Here is a 24505-nt window from a genome sequence, read left to right on the forward strand (position 1 = left end):
GCATCAGTCACCAGTCAACAGCATCCTCATCTTATTGACTAAATGTTGCCCAGAAATAGAATCTAATCACAGGGTTTGGACAGGCTCTAGTTCTCCTAATGGTTTACCATTAGCCATCTGGAACAAAGCCCAAAGTGTAAAAGGAAATATAACAATACATTCCGAGGGTCTGTATTGCATGGCATAAAATAAAAAAAAAGGGCTCTCAATTATTGCCACAGCACTGGCATATTTGCAGAGATCAGAAGAGCTTTGCAGCAAAAAAAGAGAGAAAAGATTACTTGCTCACCCCTGCTTTGAATCCTCCTCATTATTTTCTGTCATACCAGTCTCTATTAACCTGTAAAGGCCACGGAAAGCAGAAGCTAAAATCTTGGGGGGGGGGGGGGGGGGGGGGGGGTGTACGGCATTTTCTCCATTCAGCTGTTGTTGAATGGATGATACAAGGGAGCCGTCTGTAAGTGAAACAATTACCCAAGCATTTTTTTTTTTTTGCAAGCAGGGCCAAAACAGAGTCATTACTTGCATGGCATAATTGACAGTGAACTCAAGGCAATCTTATTAATTGATTACCCAGACCTTTTGGTAATGGAAAATGCAAAGTCTCATTGTATCAGCAGCCTTCCCGTCCCCCCCCCACCCCCACCCCTTACTTTCCAGCACAGGAGGGAGCAGATGGAGATCCACTAATGATTCTAGACTTGCCCCCCCCCTCCCTCATCATCATCATCGAAGAACCTCTCAAGGAATTTTAAATTTATGCCATCAAATAACCTATATAGTGTAGTAACATGTAGCACAGTGCATATCAAAAACAGCTCAGGCCCAGGGGTGATATATAGCTTAATTAAGATAACAAGTTTATTTCTTAAAGCAGGCAAAGATGAGGATTGCGGGAGTGTGCCCCCGCGCCTCTCTCATGCAGGATTCAGCCTCCAGCTCCTCCTCTGATGCATCGTTTGCATCAGTACTTGGGAACCCTTGTCCGCGCGTTGCTGCACCTCCCCACAGTGCGTTCGCAGACTCCTCTTTGCCAGGTGATGACAGGAGGGGGAGAGAAAGGGAGAGGGGAAAAAAAAAGAATCGCTCCTGATTAAAACAAAATTATTCTCAAAACTCTAAAGTCGGAATTAATGCATGATGGAGACGCGTCTCGGTTGCTGCTTTTTCATCCTTTTTTTCTCCGAGTGGATTTGTCTGTTGTCGTTAACTTCCATCCTGGGCGGAACAAAGGCGGAGGTAAGGTGCATTCGCCAGTGCCAGCAGCCGCTTGTCGTGGCGGTACCCCGGGAAAGAGCGGCCCCGGACCAGGCGGGTTCCGACGCAGCTCCCGGTGAAGAATTCGTCGGATTTGTTGAGGAGTCGTTCAGCGCCAGCGGAGAGGGGAAAGACGGCGCTGCGGAATTAGTCGCGAGTGAAGAAAGTTCATTCAAACTACAGCCGCGGCCGGGGGAGAATGAGACAAGTGGTCCGCAGGGAGACGGGGCCCATCAGAAACTTTCCCACCCTCCTCCGAGCGCCTCCGGCCCCTCTCCTAATAACGCGAGTGAAGAGAGAGATAACAGCTTCAACTCGACCGGGGACGCAGATGCGGTCGCTTGGAGAGTGCGAAGGAGCGCAGAGACCTGGTCTGGATTCCGGGGCGAGGGTGTGGAGGATGGTTCGGTTTCGGACCAGGAGGAGTTCGAGCTCACAAGTTCAACGTTTGCCCTCGCCGGGGACACGGCTCACAACCAGGCGATGGTGCACTGGTCCGGACAAAACAGCAGCGTAAGTACACCATACTTTGTGGCGCTCCACATTTTACGCACGGCTGTCTTTTGACGCAGTGTGGTCAGCGCTCACTCACGCGTCTGTGGTATGCGTGGCTAAATTTGAAGCTTTTGTCCTGCGCTGTAGTCACGGGAAAAGAGGTGAAAAACTGAGAATGCTGACAGATGTCAGAGTTTGGTGGCTGATATCCATGTGTGCCTGTGCCCGTCTTCCATCTCCTCTGTCTCGCACACAGATCACTCACGAACACAACTTATTACTGCGTAGTTGTTGGAATATATAGAGAAATGTGTTATCTGTAAGATTGCCCAAATGATCTTGTTTATAAGTTCAAAAACTATATTTCCAAAAGACGAGGGATGCGTCTTTTGATAGTAATGATTCCATCTAGTCCTCTCGACAAAGCTTATTCTGTTTCCCTCTGTTTTTGTTCTATGATTATTTAAAATACTTAACACATCTATGTGTGAAAGTAATTATAAAAGTATCTCTTTTGGCCCAAATTGAAATTTTCATCTACCTTGTACAAAAAACACACAACACACACATATATCAGATGTAAAGTTATATATATATATATATATATATATATATATATATATATATATATATATATATATATATATATATATATAGGCCTGCACAAACTTGAATCTAAATTAGGTCAGAGCATAAAAGACCATGAGCATTCACAGTTGGACATCGTTAGCATGTAGAGTTGGAATGCATAGCACCTAACAGAACTGCATATGAAATAATGCCTCCAAGCTATAAAGCATGCAAACAAGTAACTGAGATGTTGGAGACATCACAATTTCAGTCACTGCTGTGACCTAATATTTTGTGCAGCTCTAACAAAAACATCATAATATTAATGATAATAATAAAGAATTTTAAGATGTGATCTACTTTCAGTAGTTTGAATAAAAATGGACAATGGTGGCTTTTTCGTGAATGCTCTCCTGCTTTAAACCCTTCCTTCTGCTTCCCACACAGCAGTCACCACACCTCAGAGTCCCACACAAAACCACACACAAAAAAGAAAGAAACTTGTTATATTATGACCTATTTATTAAGATAAAGATAATTATAAAATATTGTTCTATTCTTATTAGCCCTTGGCTAATAAGTTCTTTTGTTTAATTTAGAAAAAGATCAAAAGTAAATTTTAAAATATATACTTTATCTACTGATGCATCACTGAAAGCTAAGACTCATATTCCTATTTCATTAGCCACCCTCCCAAATTATGGCCAAGTTTTTTGAACTCCCTATTAATTTATGGAAAACTTATTTGGGTACAATTTTGTTTTGTCCAAAGAAGTTGTCTCACTGGACTCTGCTGGCTGGTTTGGGGTGCTATTCTTGCTTTGTCAAATAGCATAGTCAAAAACGGTCACGTGCTAAACATTTCAATTGAAACTATAAGTTGGACACAAAAAATAATAATAATAATAATATATATATATATATATTACAAAGTTTACCTTCCTTTGGTATCTACCACAGCTTGCAATTTCCACTTGGTGACTTCTGTGGTCTTAAAGCTCAACAAACCCTGCGAGGAGAAGATGAGCCAGTGTGGAAGCACTTAAAACAACAGGGAATATTTCTTGTAACATGCTCTGTCTCCATTTAGAGCCTCATGTGCAAGCAAGGAATGTCAACATCTATTTGGAGCTCCGTCATATTTAACTAAAACCACAGCTTGCTACATGGACGCTTTTTAGTCAAGAGGTATGATCTGAATTATTTGTAAACCCTCAACTGAACTGAGTTTGCTATGAGACCAGTGAGTGTGTTGCCTGATCGGCTAAGGATGAAAGAATGAGCTAAGTTAGATGGTTTCATATCTGAGATAGTTGATAGTCATTTGGGGCTGTTATTTAATTTATGTTAAGTAATGTTAAAATCCAAAATCGCTGTCTGGAAACAGATATTAAGATTAGGTCAGAGGCAGAAGACAATGGATGTTTTGAAGAGATAAAATCATCTAAGGCAGTGAATGCAGGAGTAGTAAGTAATGCACACATGTATATCATCAGCATAGCTGTTTATCTCAGATCCATGTCCTTATTTCCGGCTTCTGAAATAACTTTTTAAGGTTACATTGTATTACCCTATGTGCCATCAGCATGTAGGGTTAGATCTCAATAATTTAATCATCATCAAAATTAACGTTTATTTTAGTTAATCAGTAAAAAAAACTTTGTAATGAAGAGTTGAGAGGAAAGAAAGTGTGTGGTAGAAAAGGGCGCACAAATGAGGGACAGTCACATGCTTAAGGAGAATGTGCAGCAAAGTCAATTCAACAGTGTAGTTGAGATACACAAGTTAGGAACTGCAGCTGGAACCAAATGTTCAAGAGCCACTATATTCACAGACAAGTCCAGGAAATGTGCTAATTGTTTTAGACACACTTTCCAAAGCTTCCTATCTGGACTAAAGAGAAAAAGGACAGTACTGTTACCCAGTGGCAAAGTGTCTTCAGAAGAAAGTGAATTCTGATTGCATTTGATAATCCAGGTCCGACAGTGTTGAAAAAGAGAGGAGAGGCATAGAATCAGAGCTTTTTGGGGTCCAGTGCAAAGCCTCCATGAGCAGGGATTTATTTAAGTGCCAAGTGTTCTGCTGATTTTTGTCCACTGCGTTTTACCAAGCCCGGAAATCAGCAAGTCTACCAGAAAGTGTTAGGGCGCTTCCCTTTGCTGTCTAATTAGAATATTTAATGTAACAGTCTCATTTTTTGAATTAAATGATTAAAATAAAAAATTTGATGACGTTCTAATTTAATAAGATGTACCAATAGTCCCGGTAGTGAGTTCTAAATCTGCTCCAGACTCTTGTCCTAAAGGGATTTCCATAGTAAAACTCTGAAGAGAAGCACCAAAAGAGGCTTTCTAGATATCAAAACTATCTCAACTTTGACGCAGAGAAGCAGTGACTCCACTCTGAGCTTCCCCTCATTTTATCCTTGGGTCCACTTCAGAGGGAGATCATCCAACCATTTATCCAGGATATTCAGCTTTTTCAGTCACGATTCATGTAACGCAACCCTTAGATATAAAGGGTCAAATCATATACAAACCAGTAATTTGAGAGTTATGCTTTCCCTTCTATAACTTGTCAGCAAGTTGTCAAGATACTTGAAGTCCTTTGCTTGAGGCAGAGACTGATCCCAGACCTGGAGGGAGCAGTCCACCTCGTTCGGTTCAGAACCATGGCCTCTGAGTAGAGGGGCTGCTGCTAATCTTTTGGAAAGTGGTGAAAGTCATCAGGTCAAACTGTCTATTAGCACCAAGTTTGATTTCCGCCTTATTAGATCAGTCTTTATTGATTTAAAACAGCAAAAAAAAACAAAAAAAAAAACAGCAGCACTTAAACTCTGAAAAAAAAAAATTCAATAGTTAAATGATACATTTTGCTCACACTACGAAAACGAAGCCCTTTTCAAGCCTTTAAAATCTTCCAACTCAAGAATGCAGGAAGCACAGGAGCATATTGTTTTCACTGAGAGATAGAGTTTTTTTTTTATCTATGTATTTCTCATATTTTTCTCAAGGAGGGTTAAAATAAAAATGGGACTGATTTGAAGGTCTTGGTCGGCTGATGCCTCCCCTCCAGCTCACACTGGGCAAGATCAAGGACAGTTTGATTGACTCACTGGGCAAATATAATGACAAACACATTCACACCGACATTCAATTTAGATCTTTTGATTCCCCATGTTAGTTTCTCAACTAAAGGAAAAACAACAACAGCTGAAAAAAAAAAAAAAAACTGCACCTTTTATATTATGTGAGAAAATTCAACTGTGGAATAATTAAATTAGCTTAAACTACTTCCAAAATAGAGCCGCACGTCTATGAAATTTAGCCAATAACTTAAGTTGAACCATTTGAAATTAGCAGATTTTGATATTTCAAAGTAAACTTCAGACCTTAGCTTCAAAAGTGACAAACGTTGGACAATGAGGACGAATCCGAACAAGCTCTGCTGCACTCTAAAGACCTTTGGATTCGAAACACCCTCACATGTGCGCCTTTATAGAATGTCTTGCCCTTGGATGATCATAAAGGTTCAGAGAATCTTTGATGAACACAAGTTGATTGAAATTATGCATCTGCCATACACACGCGCCCCACAGGACAGCCGCTCAAGGCTGCTGCAGCATGAATGCAACTCAAGACGTTTTGTTTAGAATAAACATCCGCTAATCATCTAATTCTTTTGCACTCTGTTTTTTTTAATCAAATCATTAGAGCCTGTTGATGAATTGCTTCAAAGTGAAATGTTCGAGTACAATGGCTGATACCTTGGTATTGAAATCTAATGTACAGGAACATGAATCAGAGCTGGAGCTTGTACCGGACGTGGCAGCTCTGCTATGTTTTGCAAGGTTTTACTATTGGATTGCGAAACTGAAGGGCTTTCAAACTGTTATGATCATTTCGTAAATGAGAATTTCAATACGACAGAATAAGTAACGTATACTAAAACAATAAGCCAGCAAGGCCTGACCAATAATTCCCTGACAAATAATATCTAGAAAAGGGAGGAAAGTAAATTATCAGAGCAATGAGTTTCAAATTATTTACACACAAGCTTCTTTTCAAATGTTTGAAAAGACACAGTTTCGTGTTCTTTACAGTATATTACTGATTCACAGAGGTTAAAAATACACACAAAGATAGCCTTAGTTTATAAGACTCTGCAGGGTTATTACTTTGCGATTAATTATCTAACATCCAAGAAAACTCTAGTCGAATATTACAAAAAAAGATCAACATTTCATCTAAATGTCACCTAACTTTGTAAGGAGAAAGTTGAGTGACAGAAAGAAGAGCTGAAATCTTATAACTAGATTCCGAGCCAAACATTTTCAACTTGTTGATTATATAATCTGGGGCTTATTTTAATGTGAAATAAAATGCCTGTTTGCAACTGTCTGCCTTTTTTCTAATCAAGAATGATTGACACAAAGCAGGAGTTGGATATTGTATGACGGGTGCATCTTGATGAATTATAACATAACTGTATATTTCTTGGATTCATTACACACAGAGTGATGTATCCCAAGCCTTTATTTCTGTTAGCCTTGATGAACTGCAAGGCTAACAGAATTCAGTTTCTCAGAAAGTTTGAATATTACACAAGACTAATAAAAATTATGTTAGCACAGAAACCATGAGTACTAAAAATGTGTTCATCTACTGTACAGTATATGCACTAAATATTTGATTGAGTCTCCTTTTGGATCAAATGCCGCAGCTGTGGAGTGTGGTGCATGGAGGAGGTCAGTCTTTGGCTCTGCTCTGGTGTTAAAGAATTACTGGTTGCCATAATAACCGCAGCTCCTCTGAATTGTTAAATCTGGGGAACGTTTTCTCTAATTTCCTGAGAAACAGATTTTTGGGTTTTTATAAGTCGTATGCCAAAATCAAAACAGGTCATAAAACCTTCATGAAAATTAATCAGATAAAAATGAAAATAAATTGCTTTAAATATATGACTCAATATACAATATATAAAGCCACATACACACACACGCACAAACACACACGTTCGCACGCACGCACGCACGCACGCACGCACGCACGCACGCACGCACGCACGCACGCACGCACACACACGCACACGCACGCACACACACACACGCACACGCACGCACGCACACACCCACACCCACACACACACACATTGTACATAGGTTGTGAAGTCCAGAATGACTCTGAGAAACGCTGAAGTGTTCAGTTTTAATTATTGGAATAATATTACTGTCCGAATTAAATAAGAACAATACCGGAAGGTGTTAAGGTAAGGACAGATTTGTTTATACTGTCAAGATTCTTACAAATATGTCAGATCTTTAATATTTAAATAATAACTACATTAAAAACAACAGCAGAGAAACAACAACACAATAACAGTGCCATTATTCATTTAACAAAGGACGGAGCAACGAAGCAGCAGGTTAGAAACTAAGTACATCCCTATTTTTCAATAGGTTGCAGAATAACCTTCAGCTCTAAAAGCTATAATTTAACTTTTTTGACAAATGAAACTACTACTGTGTTGTCCCTGCATGTCAGTCATAGATACTGAAAATCCAATTGTTTGCATAATTCCCTTCTCTTCTCCTGATGTCATCTTCTATTCTACAGATTGTGTATCAGGAAATGGGCTTTTAGGATGAGAAGCTGTTTATTTAGATGCATGTCAACACATGACAAACAATGCTCTTTAAAAATTAATAGTTTTTTTTTTCTAGTTTAGGACTCAACCAGTTTTTGAACTCAATGGGTTCCTATCTCTTGAAATATTTTAGTGCATATTAATAGCCTTAAATAAAATTTCTGCTTCCAGTAAGTTGTTTATCTTATTGAGTGTGTTGGGTTTCGTTTTCTAAATTGATGCTCCTTTTACTTGATTTGTCTTACTTTTGAGGGAGTCCAGTCTCATGTACATTTTGAATCAAACCGGTGGGATGCATACAACGTTCACATCTAAATCTGCCAGGAGTTTGAAAACATTTGATTCTTTATCATTCTCTTGTATACTTAAGTTTGATTCTGGATTTTGACATGGCCTTTGCAAACCCCCTGATTATTCTCTTCTTCAGGCATCCTGTTGCTGAGTTACTGCTGTGTTTGGGGGGGATTCTCATGGCGAATGACCCAGTTTGGCCTGATTTTCAGCTGTCAAACAGGGAGACTCACATAAGACCCTGCAGTACCTCGGTGTACAGAAGAGTTCGGCTTGCTTAATGACTGCATGGCGTCCAGGTTGTGTGGCTGCAAAGCAAACACAAATTATCAGCCCCCGACCACTGTGCATGAAGGTTGTTGTGCGGTGTTTGTGGTGATTGGTTTTTTTTGTATGTGTTACAGCACAACTCAGCTGTGGTCAGTCCAAATGGTAATTTTGTTCAGATGTAGCTTTATATGTCATGGCTGTGCTTGCCATGCTGTTTTTCGTGACCAGAAGTTTTCTCTTGGTGACCCTCAAAAGAAGTCGTACCTGTTGAGATTTTTTTTACTCATATGTTTTAACTTTTACATATTATCTGACACTTTCAGGTTCTCTCTGATATAAACCCTTATGATGTTTAGTCTTTCATTAATTGTTTATGTTCGATTTAAATTTTTCTTGCTAATTAAAATTGATCTCACAAACTAACCAGATTGATGGGCAGTTAACAATAGGATTCCTACTGATGTCTTACCTGTCTGACATTGTGTTAACACACAGCTGAAGCTTCTCCTGCCTCACAGCTGATAGCCTTCAGTACTTCAATGTATAAGTCATGATAAAATAAATCTTGTGTAACCCATGCTACTAAACAATGAGCTTCTTATTTAATAGCAGCCTTTTAAGAATATGTAATGAGACTTTCAATCCAGTATTGGCGGTAGTTTCCACTGGTGCTTAAAAATATGTTTTTCCATATTTTAGCACATTCCAGTTTCCAAGAACTATAACATAGGAAGACATGCGAACAGTACTGATAAAGGCTTCTTGAGGCCTTCCTGTTGTAAGCAGTCAATCAGGAGCAGAGACCACGTCCCACCATGTGTGTCAGATTGCAGTTAAATATACTAGAGTATATTTAACTGCAATCTAGTATGTTAAATATACAAAGGTATATTTAACATTTTGTATTAACAATTTATGTGGTTAGCATAACAAAAGAAATGATGTCTTTGCACTCCATTCGATCTTCCTATTAGAGTTTTGCTCTGTCTTTCTCTCTCTCTTAGCTTCAAACATGACATAAATGTCCCTTTTTACATAGCCTTCATATTTCCGGACTTCCTCTGATATCATTTTTAACATCCCACTGAAACGGAAAGCAAGAAAAAAAAATCAGTGTTCTTCTCTCAGTCACAGGAACCACAATGAAGCATGTTGCTGTCACCTATATTTTGCACTCAATGATCAGAGTAAGACGGCATTTTGTATTTTCTGAACCTCCGGTTACCTGCTGCTTTCTAGAGGTATTAGTAGAATCATGTCTAGCAAATAGTACTATCAGGAAGATTTCCTATCTATGTTTCTCGGTTTCTTACAGCCATGTAGGTGGTTGGACAGGTTTAAATGTAACAATAAAGGCGGACTTCTGCAGGCGTTTTCTGCTGATGTGCATTTCACCCTGATATACATATATTCTGTATTAGAGTTGGAAAAACAGTCTAAACTATCCTTCATTCTAATTCCTCACCATCTCATTGCCATTCACTTTCTTGGTCCTCCTGGACACATGTAGCTTCCTTCATAAAGCTCGCTGACATGCTCAGACAACCGCCTGACGAACGCTTTCAGCATGAACCTTCACGGGTTCTTCTCTCTCCCAGGAGGCCGGGATGGACAGTTTTGTGAGGCGGTCGGGGTGGGGAGGGGGAGGGGTGTGTGCTTGATGTTGCACTGTTACAGGGAGTGAACATCTCACAAATAAATATATTCATGAAAAACATAATGATGGGAAGTCGCACTAAGAAAAGTTTTTTTTTTTTTTTTGACAAGTTTTGGGTCCGTGGTGCTCCTTTCCGGCACGGACAAACACCGACTCTTAACACTCAACTCTGCACAGAAACCACTGGCTGTCTGAGTTCAGCTCTGTCAAGTCACCAAGCCTTCCCATGGCGAGCTTCTCTGATGCCTTCAGATCCTGCTGAGTGTGTTTTTTTTATTTATATATAACCAAGCTGTGCTTGCCTCCCAAGTTTCCTTTCTTCTTTGCCAAATGCGGCCCAATGGAGCAGAAATTCAGAATCCAAATCAGGTGAAGATTGTTTTTCCAGAGAAGCATAACGCTAACTTGCGGGGAGCATAATGAGATCTCACCTCTTCTTCTTTTTCCTCCTTTGTGTGTCATAGACACATCTTTTGTGTTTCAATTTTTTGTGTGTGTGGCAGCTTAAATCAGACTTATGCTGTGTGCTCAGCCTGTTTGCTTTTGTGACTCACTGTAGTTTCGTGAGCGGCTTCAGAATAAAACAGAAAGCCTGAGAATGGTTGCAGCAGCAGCTGCTAAGGAAGAAATTAGCTGTTGGAGACGCTCTCCTAAAATAATATGTCAGGAGATTTGTTTTGTTGAGATGTTTTTTTTTTTCTTTTCCTGCCTTCAGCTGTAGTGTTGTTTTCTCTGTGTTCTATCTATGAAACTCTCTCCCAGTTAATTGCATTTGTTAGCATTCTTTTTTTTTTTTTTTTTTTTTTGGCCATTGCTTAGTTTACATCTCATTTCGGGCTTCAGAACATTTTCACATAACAGTCGCCACCTGCAATTCTCATAGAAATGAGCTACACCATCTGGCCTATGTAGGAAAACCTCACATTTAAAACTATAAGTTTGCTTCAGTCATTCATGCTCTCGATTTCGGATATATAGTGATGCATTATTGGCAAACCTCAAACACAGTTGGTGAGCCTAATAGGACATATGGGTGGGAAAAAAAAATCCATCCGTGGCATATTTATCCCATCTGCTGTTTCACTTCATCAGAGGAATTGCACTTTATTAAGTAGTCCAAGAAGCTTTTGGTTTGTCAACATACGACTAATCTTTCACCATCTCCCTCAGTACTTCCACATTACAGATCGAGTGCTGAAGATTTAAAAGGATTTTGGGGGAAAAAAAGCACAAAAAAAAACACAGAGCTCGTGGCCCAGCGGGTACAGCTTTCTGCTTGGATTAAAAGTGCCAGACCAATAGCTGTCTAATAATTGCGTGGATTGATCAGAGCCCTTCCCTGTTCACTCGGAGGCTTTTCAAGCTCAGCGGGCCGCTGTGTCCAAGCGGCCAAACTGGCTCGGGCTTTCAATTACGGTGAGAGAGTCAACGACGCGAGGGCATAAGCCTAAAGAAGATGGAAGTCGTTTCAGAGGTTCTATCAACCAAGCTTCTACTTGGACACGGTGCTCATGTCTCAGCATGAGGTGCCTAATAAATGCAGACACTTGCTGCTCAGCTTGAAAGCCAAAGCTGTAACACAAAGTGTCTGAAGTGAGCCCACTGAAAGTACAGCTAAGTTGTTCACACATCGGTAGAATTACACCACAAGTCACACTCCAGTTGAACTTTATTACTGAAACTGCTTCCTTTCTCTGCTGTGATTAACTCCCTCATCTGTGAATATTCAAGCTTTATGAGGGCGTAGGCAGTTTACATTGTGCAAAGCGATATTGTGATGCTTCTTTTATAATTCATGTTTGCCGTGACCTGACGCACGCAGTAGAGCCAACCGCTCCGACTTCAAACAAGCCAACTTTAGCACAACAGCTGGCCTACGAGGAAATGTTGCCTTTGTTAATGAACTGATATAAATTGATGTGACAGACAAAAGCCTCTGCACATTTTAGGTCCTGCTCAGGTGGTATTGAAGTGCGGCGGCAGCGTGCTGCTGTGCCACTGGGTCCGGTGGCTGCTGGGAGATTTCACAGGGCAACACAGAGTGGAACTGAAGTAGACGGTTCTGCTGTTGTGAAAGCTGTTAAGTGATTCTGTTTATTGTGGTAATTTCATCCGGGGCTATTCCACTTACATTGGGGATTTCAACTCACTTGATTGTATTTTTTTGTTGTTGTTGTTTTAATTTGTAGAGGTGGATCTTCTGTTCTACTGCTATCGTCTGTTTCACCTCATTATTTTGGTGTTCCTTTAGTCGCAATAGTAATATTGAGTGTGAGAAATCTTAATGTTTTTGAAACGCATACCGTGTCTTGTAAAAATGTTCACACCTCAAGCGTCTGTGTATTTTATTTGATTTCTATGAGGACAGATCCACACAAGGTGTTTGAAAAATGTTGAAAGTGAAATATGTTTTTTTTATATTTGAGGGTTCATGAACACATTCATTAAACCCAGTTTAATTAATAAAATAAAAATCTTGACATAGATATCAAGATTTTAATTTATACTCTGACTTCGATATAGATGTCCACGAAGGCTTCAGTGGTTTGTTTGCAAACATCAGTGACGAAACAACATCAAGGAACCCAGAGGACAAAGTTGTGGAGTCGTTTAAAGCAGGGTTAGGGTAATAAGCAGTGATAAGCAAGCTCTCTTCAGTCCATCACTCAAAGAAGGAAATACCATTCGAACCTACCAAAACATTGGCGTCCTCTGACAAGCAAGGAAAAGCAGCCAAGAGAGGCTCATGATAACCGTTGAGACATTTTAGAAATCTCCAGCTCAGGTGGGAGTGGCTGTCAACGAGAGAGCTATTAGCTGTGCACTCTTCAAATGTAGCTTGTACAGGAAGGTGGCTGAAGGCCATTGTTGGGGGAAAAAAATGCCATAAGAAGATCTCTTACAAATGAGGCTTTTTGCTTTATGAAAAATGCTCCTGTAGAAAAAAAAGAAAAGAAAATAGCTATAAAAGTGGTCAAAATAACACTCAGAGGCACTCTATAGAGAAAGTAGAACATATTTAAAATATGTTTAAGTTACATGGAAATTCAATTTGGCACTTTTGGTTAACATTGTTCCTATTGGAATTGCTGTATAATATAAATGCATTTTAAACATTTTCCCTTTATTCACATTGGGCTTGTAGTATGTTTTGGCCACTTGGGTTTTTCCCATTTTCTCTCTCATCTTCATTAACATGCATAAGATGTCAGTACATCTGTTGCATCAACACAGGTCCTGCTTGATTATAGTAAGGATCCTGCAGGCATTTCAAGTTTCTTAATGTCAGAAAAGGGGCATAACAAGACCCATGAAAGACAATGCCCTGGTCAATGATGCCAAAATGCACCTTTTTGCTATAGATATGAGTGTGCTATACATTAAAACACAGTGTTGGCAGCATCATGCTTCAGCTGGGACAGGGAAGCTTGTCTGAGTTGATGGAAAGATGATTACAGGTAAATGCAGGCCAATTGTGAAAGAAAATGTACAAGACTACAAAATACTCAAGACTACAGAGCACAAGCACAATTAAATTGTTTGCCTCACATTTGATCTATGTGAATTCATGCTTAAGAATAATTCTGTGAAAATACAGACCTACATTCACTTGAGAACATACCAACATACCATGGGGTAAAAGTGAAGGTATACTCTCGATCTGAGCTGGATGCTGTCTATTTTGCAAAGACGAAATGGGTAAATATTTTAGTATGTAGAAATGAAATAAGGTCATATTTTTCTTTTTTTTTACATTTAAAACCATAAATCTTTCCTTCACTTCACAATCATGCCGTTATTCATGTTGGTATGCCATATGACATCCTTTCAAAATACGCTCAGATTTGTATTTGTAATCTAAGAGAGCATGAAACGGTTCATTAGCTCAACACATTCAGTTGATGTTGACAGATACAGCTTCCTAAAATTATTTTAATACCAATCTTTTTTTTTCCACCGCACTGTTGCATTTGCGAGCTTGGATTCATCAAAGCTACGTCAATTTTTTTTATTACCATTATTATTGATATTCCAATCACTAACTCCTGCAACAATTGCTATTATGGAATCATCCATCTGTTTAATTGCTGTTGCTAAATGTGATGACAGTCTTATTGATGAGGCAACTTAATTCCAACAGCTGATGAGGCTGGATCAGCGGGCCGCTGAGAGTGGGAATGCATTTCAGTGAGTGCTCTCGTGTCAATTGTTTCTTTCTTCAGCAAAAAGAGTTTGCTTTGCGTTGTCTGGGCACCTATATCCCGTTTAACAGCTTCATTTCACACCAGTAATCCTCTCACTCTAAGCCCTGAAAGTCACCCATTAGGCCTCCATTTGTTTAGACGTAATGATCAAATTTATCCCCGTCCATTTAGCTGCAAGGGTTGAGATTTACAAAGGATTAGAGCGGAGAAATCAATTCGCTTTCTCTTGGATGTCTGGTAATCCAGTTTGGAGACATGTTTGTGCTGTTGTAGTCTAATGAGTGCGGCAGTACATGACACCTTTGTTGGAATTCAAAGGGAGAGGTTGGCGAAAATATGTAGGAAACAGAGTGTGCCTCTCTGCTACCAGGTCTTTTTTCTAATCATTAAAAGAAGATCCTTCATCTGGTGATTTCAAATAACAATCTAATGGTTTGCAGGTCATGCTGAGCTTCAAACAGCTGACGCCTGACAACTACTAAGTGAATATTGTATTGTTGTATTGATGTATTAACTACAGCCATGAAACGCCGCTCCTAAGAAAGAAGGCTTCTCCAGTCAGTAACAAGGTTTTATGTATCCCACTGCAGCTGTTTGATTATTCCCAAGTAAACGTCTGTGATTAATTCCAGTACAGAAGAAGGGAAAGGTACGCATTTTGTTCTACTTTTCCAACTCGTCCAAGTTGTTTTGTTGTAAATGACTCTGTCAGTGATGGTATGACCTTTGGAAGGTGTACAACTAGTTTACTGGTAGATCATAAATCTCTGCAGCCCATTCTGGACATCGGGACCAAAGTTGTACCAAGCTGTGCAGATAATTGCAAAAAAAAAAAAAAAAAAGGAACTCCTTAAATCCTTAAAAGGTCTGTTCTCACCTTTTATAAAAGGTGAGAACACACTTGGACTAACTTCCAGTTGTAAATGTTAATAATATCATATTTGGGCATCCTATGTAATATTTACTATGCATGAATAAGGTAAGACATGTCATGATGGGAATCGCAAGCTGTGCAGGGATCCATGAATAATAAGAAAAATTGAAGACTGGGGGGAATAAATAATAAATGAATGTCAATATTTCTAATGACTGTGTGTTTGCAAGAAGATTACAGAAAAGAGGAAAAAAATGAATTAAACATTACTATTTAAGTAGAAAATCTTTGGGAAGGTGTGGTTTTTGACTCAAGAAACCAAATACAAGTATCTATTTTAGATTGTTTACCAAGCGAGAAACAGAAAAAAATGTTTTAAGAATAAAGAATATATATGCAAATATTATTTGCATATATTTCTCTCCAGAGTCAAAATGAGGTAATTGAGATTCAATTTTAAGATATTTGGCTTTCACTTAAGTGTTTTTAAATATATCCATAGTCAAGTTGTATTCTCGTGTGCAGGGCCAGACAGAGGTATAATAAGACTTGTTTCAGCTGCAGGACAGAGGAGGGAAAATCAGCTGCAGGACAGAGAAGGGACCAAACCCTTGCTTACATGATGGACCACTTTTTTTTTACATCAGTGTCACCCCATACAGTCATAACGGTTGATAATTAGGAAGTAGATCTGCAAGATACACAGAAGGGCTTCCCCTGAAGAGCAGTATGATGCCCAGGCTTTATGGTTGCAAACACGGGCAGGATATCATTCTGGCAATTAATTTGTATAAATAACAGCACAAGTTTCTTTCCTCTCCCACTGCCTGTTGTGTGTTTGTACTCTTAAAAAAATGGCTTTTTTTGAGGAAGAACTTATAGAGATAAACACAAAAGTTAAGCTTCCTCTGGTGTTTCTTTGATTTAATTCTGATGAAGAAAAATGTATCTTTAAAGTAGTAAACAAGGCTTTAAAGACCAGTAGTTGCATGAAAAAAAATGCTTGCTTTGATTAAAATGTTAATGTTTTCTTAAGAAATTACCCCCAACATTGTTGTGAAGTAATAGTTTACAAAAATAAATCTTGAACTCTGTTGCTTATTATGAAAGCTGTTGAACACCTATAGCAGCATGTTCTGCTTGTAAGTTCCTCTGACTTGAGTTTATTCTCAGTATCAGGGTCGGAGTGGGATTTATTTTCCCGGAGCTTCTTGCCTCAGAGTGGCCCACTTAAGTTTGCAGTGACTTAAAAAAAACAAAATTATATATATATATATATATATATATATATATATATATATATGGCTTTTTTTGAAGAAGAACTTATATGTATATATCTATAAGTATATAGAGATATATAAGTATATATATATATATATATATATATATATATATATATATATATATATATATATATATATATATATATATAAAAAAAAAGCCATATATATATATATATATATATATATATATATATATATATATATATATATATATATATATATATATATATATATATATATACTTGGAAATATTGCCTGAGCTTGAAAGTAAGTTAATAACTTATTTATTGACTCATTAACTTAAATTTACTCATTTATTTTCTCTTTTAAAATATCTTCATACCCATTGAAGGGTGAACAATGTTTCCTTGTAGTTTCAAATTTTGTTTTCTCAACAAGCCAAAGAGTTTTTGCATATCCTCAGCAGTTGTTGCATTGCAGCTATGCAAATTGCTTGGCCTCTCTTGTCGGCCAGTTTCCTTTTATCTTCAAAAGTTCAAACTTTATTCCTGTGGTTGCTGCTTGTTCTGACTCTAAAGCCTCACCACCAACAGCCTAGATTATTCAGATACTTGTTTTTCTCTGATGAATGAAATTGTTTGTCTTTGTTCGGGTCATGATAATGTTATCTTTAATTTTAGATAATACTAAACATAAATTGGACAATAAAGTAAAAACAGAAGAAATACATCAGACGACAAATTTACAGCAATGTACCATAATGCTGGATACTATGCAATGAGTCTGGTCTGTCTTCTTTGTTTCATTCCAGTCATTGACTTAAATTAACACTGGCCCTTATGGCCCATAATCCCAGTGGGCCCACTGAGATTTTTTCTGCTTCTCCTGGTTAGCTTCTCTGAGACTGCTCAGAATATGCACAGAAAATTATTTTGACCTCAAATAGTAGACTCTCTGAGTAAAGATCAAGCTATTTTATTTGATCAGAACTAGTATTATGCTTAGTTGACTCACATGCTTTCTTTATTCCTGTAATGCTTTTAGCAGTATTTCGAATTTGCCTCTTGGTTTTACTTGTCCTTTATTCACAATAGCGAGTTAACAGTTGGTGTAGAAATTGTTTTATAATCACTGTTCATTCTTTATACACAACTCAGGTTTTTTATTTATTTTTCAGATATTTTATGCGGATCTAAATCATCCCGATATGTATCAACAAATGACTTATAGGGGACAACATGGGGGGAATTTGTAATTAATATTCTAAATGAAATGAAACCGTATCTTTATGTGAGACTAAATATACAGATTTAGATGAGTTCTGTGTTCGTACAGCCAATTTTAAACGCATGCTGCTTTCTAATAGGTCAGAAACAACCGAATGCGTCAATATCATATGCTAATTATATTGCTGGTGCTTCATAGTTGCCAACTGTATTGTAACAGAAATCTGTCAAGTCTGACCTCTTGCAGTCACATTAACAGATGCACAGCTGCATTGGGTTAATTTGGCAAACGATACGATCAGCTTGTCAGAGGAATCAAACTAATTGCACAGTTGAATAAATAAAAAAAAGAAAATAACTCTTCAGAGCATCAAACACCACGATTTATAATTAGCTTCAACATCCAATCTTTTTTTATGCTTCTGTAAAAAGCAAACAAACCACGAACTCAGTTTAAAACAGCGATTGAACTGCACTGAATCATCCGCGCGGCTTCTGATTAAAGTCAAGTTGTTTCCAACTACTCCCATCCAGCTTCATTATAATTTTACAGTAATCCAATGCAGCCTATTTGTTAGATTTTTGTGGCAGAGCAGCATCATGTTGTGAGAAAATTGTAAAAGGACTTGCACACAGTTTGAGATGTTGATGTAACTTCTTATTTCTGAATTAGTTTTGTGGGAGTAAGAGTGGAGTTAAAAACATTTAATGAGTTTAAAACAAGTAAACTTATCACATGCAGACCAACTGACAGAGCCTCTGGCTCAGAACAAATTATTTGGAGATGGGACTTCACCCAGGACATCCATTACTATGTAACTACTTTGAAATTTGACTTATTTTGCAATCATTTTTTAAAGAAAGTACATATATTTTTAATCTTCCCTTCTTCCCCATCATTTCAGATCCATGCTTTGTGATTTCTTTCATTTGACGTCTTAGAACCGGTTCATCAAAAATATAAATAACTTTTAAATATACTTTTATGGTTTCAGTGTATTACTCTGTAATAATTTTTAATTTGTGCAGAAAATTGACATCACCATTCAAAACGTCTCCTTCTGTTTGCTGATTGGTTCAGTAGAAAATCTACCGGAGAAAATCCGAGTGAAAAGGAGAAAGCCCCAACATTACTGTAAGCAAGATTTTTTTGTCAAGCAGACTTTTACAGGAAGGCAATGGCCAGGCTAGCACCTTACTAAATAAATCCTAGTATTTGACTGGCTAACCTGCACAGCAACTCAGCTGTAGATTAGAATCACTTAGATGGGATTAACACTACTTTTCCATAGCACCTGTGAGAGGTTTTGATTTTAAAATATCTTCAGCACATGACCATGAAATACATTTATAAAAAAACAAATCTTTTCAATTAATACGTTTTTTTTTTTTTTTTTTTTCTAAAGACACAGATAGATTAATTTATCTGATACATGCATCTAAAGTTTTGTAAACAGTTTCATATAAAAAAAGTTTTGGGTCATTTTAATTTATTGAATTGTGGCACGTTTGGCTTTCCGTACTTACTTATTTTAGGTTACTGCTTGTGTGATATGATTCTATTTGACGTCTAAATACCATGGAGAGAATCTTCCTCAAGAAGAACTGCTTCAAATACAACTTTGCATCTTCCAAAGGAGGTAGTAACATCAATATACAAATACACAGTGAAGGTATTAATGTTTACCAGCCTCGAAACGTTACGTCTGAGTTTTCAGGTACGTCTAAGTTTTCTAGCAACATTAGAGCCGAGGAAACAGATGTGGGAGGCCCGCTGTCAGTCTAGTTAAAACCAGCCCCCTTTTTGAGCTGCATAGGAAGACAATGACCAGGCTAGCCGTCTGTAGATAAACGTGGAAATAGAGAGAGAACTGTATTTATTCTGCTTTCCGTTTAACTCAGAAGTCGGAACTCAGATGATTGACGTCAGACTTATTTTTCTGTGTGTATTACCGCCACCTACTTGTATGGAGTGTGGCTCAACATGTCAATTTTATTATTATTACATGTATTTTTTTTTTTATATTATCCTATTCATTAATTAACATTAATTAACCCTCCGAAAATCCCAGTCCAGAACCAACAAACAACAAAAAACAATTAAAATGTGAATGCTTTTACTAATTGAATTTTCTTGCAGTACATTTATTAAATTAATGTATTCTTTAATTTCTCCTGAATTTCTCCAACATTAATTTGCTTTGTATCTCATATTTCCTACACAATAAAATTGCTTTTCCTTTTTTCTCATTTCCTCCAAAACACTGACAGTTTCCTGTAATATGTTGCTCTATTCTGAATAATGAGCTGTTAAATGCAGTATGTACAAATCTTACTCTTGTTAATAGTTGCTCCTCTCTTCTGTTTCTCCTTCCTCTCATCCCTCACTTTCTTTTGAATTCTATACCATCTTCTTTTGTTATCTTCCTCCCACTCTTTCTGCCACCTTTCCCTCACTTTTTGTTTTTGACGTCAGCTTTGCGGTAACTGTTCTATTTAAATCGTTGGAATTTCAACATGCTAACACTCATAGACATTGTTTGCTGTGCCTCTTACAAGCATCATTTTAAGATTTACTCTCCTTAAGCAAACACCACTTTTAATTTGCTTAGTTTTGAGTTGCATACCCTATTGATTTTAGATGCACGCTTGCATACGTGGCTTGTAAAAAATCATGTTTCCAGAGCAGAAGAACAGATTGAAACTATGTGTTTTCCTGTCTGCAGAGCACGGAACATTTTATACTTAGCTGGAGCATCTTAATACACTCAAAGTCAGAAGTTGCATCAGCAGAAACCATTTCTGTGTTTGAGATTGGAGCTGTGGGGGGTTTTCCCCCCACTGCAGCAAGGAGAATTGGGAAGATAAAATAAATAAGTGGTTTTATGTAACTTAAAATAATTAGGAATATGTTTTTTTTTTTTTTTTATTATTACAGACAGCCATGTTTCTATCATGAGGCTGGGACAATTAACAAGATTTACCCTCCATCCCTTCTGTGCGTCTCCCCTTTTAATTTCAGAGGTGTGTCCTAGTGAAGCATGATGGAGATTAACGCCAATATGACAAATGTCTGAGGGACTGAATGTTGGCACTTTAACAGATCAACTGGAGCCTTTAAAGTAATGTGATGTCTGGAAAGGACCTCTGTGGCACTTCACTGCTGCTGGTCTGCAGTCATCATACACTCCTTCACAGTGACCTGCTTGATCTGTTTTGCAGGTGATACTCATGTTGACGAAATACTACGACTTCAACTCTGGCAGAGTAACAGAGAGTTCTTTGTGGAGGTAAGCTTTTCTGTCTATTTTCAACATTAATAGTGCTTACATATCAGAAAAAATTAATGGTGCAATTATAGCATTTGTAGCTTATTAGTATAGATTTGACATTAAAAATTGTTTCTGACATAAAATGTTTGCACTCTGCTAAATGTTCAGTTGTAGTTCGATATCTGAATTGTTGTAATGCTTATACATTTTTTTTCTTTTTGACGCCTTCACTCTTAATAATAATAATAATATAATCAACATAAAGTATGCTCTAAGTATTTTGGAAAAGTTTCAATATCCCTTGAACTTTTTCACGTTTGCAACTACATTTTAATGTAATTTTTGTAGAAGTCACCTACATTTTAAGTAAAGAAAGAAAGGAAGGAAGAAAGCATGGTAATTTATATTACAAGACAATGACAATAAATAAATAAATAAATAAATAAATAAATAAATAAATAAATCTATGAAAAAAACACAACCATGCAACAATTAAATATGTTCTTGTGTACTGTTTTTTTCTCTAAACTCAATAAGTTTGAGTTCAACATTTTAGCAATTTCAGCTTTCAAGCAAATTCATTCTTGGATTCTAGACATTTTATGCAACAAATATTGGAGTAAGAGGAAATTTGATATACATTTTTCCCATTTATGACACATGGGTTATATTTGTTCATTTTGAGCACTAAAAAGTCTCGTTTTGTTTAGCAGATTGCCTCAGGATGTTTGTTGCTGTAATTTTCTGCTTGCTTGATGTGCCTAACGATCCCATCAGCATCATAACTATTAAAGCCCCTGTTGTCCTTTAGCCACCACTCAAACCTATTTACTTTGACCTGTAATTCAATTATAGGTCAACCGATTATGGGACCACGTATGAAAAACTTAATGAGAAAGTGGGCACCAAGAGCATACTGAGCTACCTGTATGTGAGTCCAAACAACAAAAGGAAGGTGAGTTTCTGTCTGTGTGCCATGTCAAAATCCTGCCTGCACTGAATAAATTTACAGGCAGAGTGTCTTTTGCACAACATTGCGATAATGCACAAGCGGGCTGCGTGTATCTATCCAAGCTGTGGAGCAAACAAGCACATTTATTCCCTGTGGGAAAAAAAATGTTGTCAAAGTAGGCTGCTGATTTCACCATCTCCTTTCTTGTCTCAGATCATGTTACTAACTGACCCAGAGGTGGAGAGCAGCCTGCTCATTAGCCTTGACGAGGGGGCGTCCTATCAGAAACACAGCTTAGGCTTTGATATTCTCAGCTTGCTTTTCCACCCGGAGCAAGAAGACTGGATCCTGGCTTACAGCCATGACCAAAAGGTAATGTGTAGGTGTCTACTCGTGTTTAGCGTGAACAAATCAGAACGAAAACTGAAAATGTGAAAGAAAAGTGCCCTTGTGAGAACATGTCAGTCGAAGTGTTTGGGTTGCTTACCTTTTACACTCCTTTTGCAGCTTTGTTTGAGAGCTTCATTTTATTGTAGTCTCTGTAAGTTTACAAAAAAAAAAAAAAACATCTTTATTAAATAAAACAAAATACATGTTGCTGTTTAGCTTTATTTGGGAACTTTGATCCCGACAAAAACAATTGTTTTGCTGAGACTTTTATACTGACACAATACGTTGCAAAATTACTTGCACTCGGTGATATTTTTTAAATAAACACAAAGTTCAACTTATATCTGCAGTTTATTGGGATATTATATGACACAGCTAGTCATAGTAGCAAATATTTATGGAGGTGAAGACAAAATTCTGGGTAGTTCGCAATAATATTTTACACGTAAAAATTTGAAAGTGTCAAACGGCAGATTTTAAAGTCTCACTACTGGATTTTTACCAATTCAACATATAAATCTGTTTTTATTTAGACAATTTCATTGTAGCTCTGACTTTATATTTATGACCATTGTTCAGTGAACCTTCCCCTGACTCAAATCTTTTGTAGGCTTCATCAGATTAAATTTTTCCAGGACTGCATTGTATCTTGCTCCATTCATATTCCCATTTACTGGGACTCCACAATATATTGCATAAATGTTTTTGTTAGATTCTCAGAGTCTGCAATATTCATAACACAACAGAATACAATTATTAAAATGTTTTGCAGGTGTTATGAACCCACACCTTGCATACACGTGTAATATTTGGCCCAATCTAGGCATCTAATGCCATGATGACAATGCCCAAATTACTAAGGGTTAAATGAAGTCTTGGAATCACAAATTAGTTACAAATTACTTAAATTATGAAAGAAATTGGTTTCTCTGGATTTTCAGATTTAAATTGGGAAAAAACTGTAAAAAAAAAAAAAGAAATCCTCCTACTTCACAATTATGCAATACTTTGTTGGTCTTTCATGTAAATCCCCCCCCCCCCCCCCCCCCCCTAAATATATTGAAATTCATTCTTGTAATGAAATGTGAAAGGTAATATAAATATATTTGCAAGGCACTGTGTCAGTATGTTAAATGGGCAGTTTTATGATTTTTGAGCGTTACATCATGTTACAATGTCATTCCCTCCTTACACCTGGAGTGTTGCTTTGATTCTTTCATGCATTTTTGAGAAATCCTTGAATCTCTGGCAACTATTCAAGCTCCTCCTTTGAGCTGCAGTCTCCAAGTTTCTGAGCTTCTTCCCCAATCAGCTCCTTCAGACTAGCCAGCACCAATTAGGAAACACCTGGGGTAAACTGCGCATCTGCTGAGGTCATAATGCAAGCTGCTTCTAGTGCAATTCTGGTAAAAAACACTGTTAAGGGTTAATAGAGGAGTGACTTATGACTTTTAGAAGGTCTTTGAAAGAGCAGGAGTTTTTAAAGAGACAGAGGCCCAATTTCAACGCGCCCCCGTCCAAAAATCCCTAAGCTCAACACGCATACACACATCTGTGAACGCAATACACAGCATCCATTACCATGTGCAAGAACCCTGCCATCTGCTCCACTCAGCAGCAGGGATACCAAACCCAGTCCTTCTCAGCTTGCTACCAGAAGACTTGATTTTCAGAGAGAGGAACAGACAAGGTCTGAGAAGTGAGATAAATGGTGGAGTAGGGAAGATGAAAAGCCTCGCAAAGAGTGATCAGTGGGTCAAAATAAAGACGCTTAGGAGAAGTTTGCCTTCGGGCTATTCTGTATGTCTCTGTAAAGCTGTATCTCAATTGTTTTCTTTCTTTTATTCCTGCCAAAAGGAACAAAATGAACGTCAGCTTGGCTTCATTTTACATTTATTGATCGTCTGTCATGTTGTCTAAAAGTTGCGAGTTCTGAGATGGGTAAGAACGATGCTGCTGATCCCTCTGAAGCTCAGAGCTCAGGATGCGTGGCACTCAATCAGTGAAGCGAGATGACGCATCTTTAATGTTCTTGAGCACGAATAAAGTTGCTTCAAGAAGACAAACTGCAATGACGGTTAAAAGAGAGGTTTCACAGAGTTTTTAGATTACAACCCTGCTCAGACGCATTGTGAACGAGTCTCGTGTCTTGCTGT

General features: G+C 37.8%; 1 protein-coding gene across 2 annotated transcripts in view; it reads left to right on the forward strand.

Moving 5' to 3' along the window:
* Window positions 1–1009: 1009 nt before the first annotated feature.
* LOC103476778 (VPS10 domain-containing receptor SorCS1-like) overlaps window positions 1010–24505 on the forward strand; it is a 61745-nt gene continuing 38249 nt past the window's right edge. Inside the window, exons 1-4 of one of the 2 annotated variants that reach the window (XM_008429350.3) lie at window positions 1010–1770; window positions 20958–21025; window positions 21863–21962; window positions 22173–22331. In XM_008429350.3, coding sequence (XP_008427572.1) covers window positions 1138–1770; window positions 20958–21025; window positions 21863–21962; window positions 22173–22331 — 960 coding nt within the window. In that variant the 5' untranslated portion in view covers window positions 1010–1137. Of the gene's footprint in view, window positions 1771–19211; window positions 19376–20957; window positions 21026–21862; window positions 21963–22172; window positions 22332–24505 lie in introns of those variants that run through there. The other variant, XM_008429351.3, reaches the window with a different exon arrangement.

This window comes from Poecilia reticulata, chromosome 15 (assembly GCF_904066995.2).
Source record: "Poecilia reticulata chromosome 15, P_reticulata-male-v2, whole genome shotgun sequence".
Classification (NCBI taxonomy): Eukaryota; Metazoa; Chordata; class Actinopteri; order Cyprinodontiformes; family Poeciliidae; genus Poecilia; species Poecilia reticulata.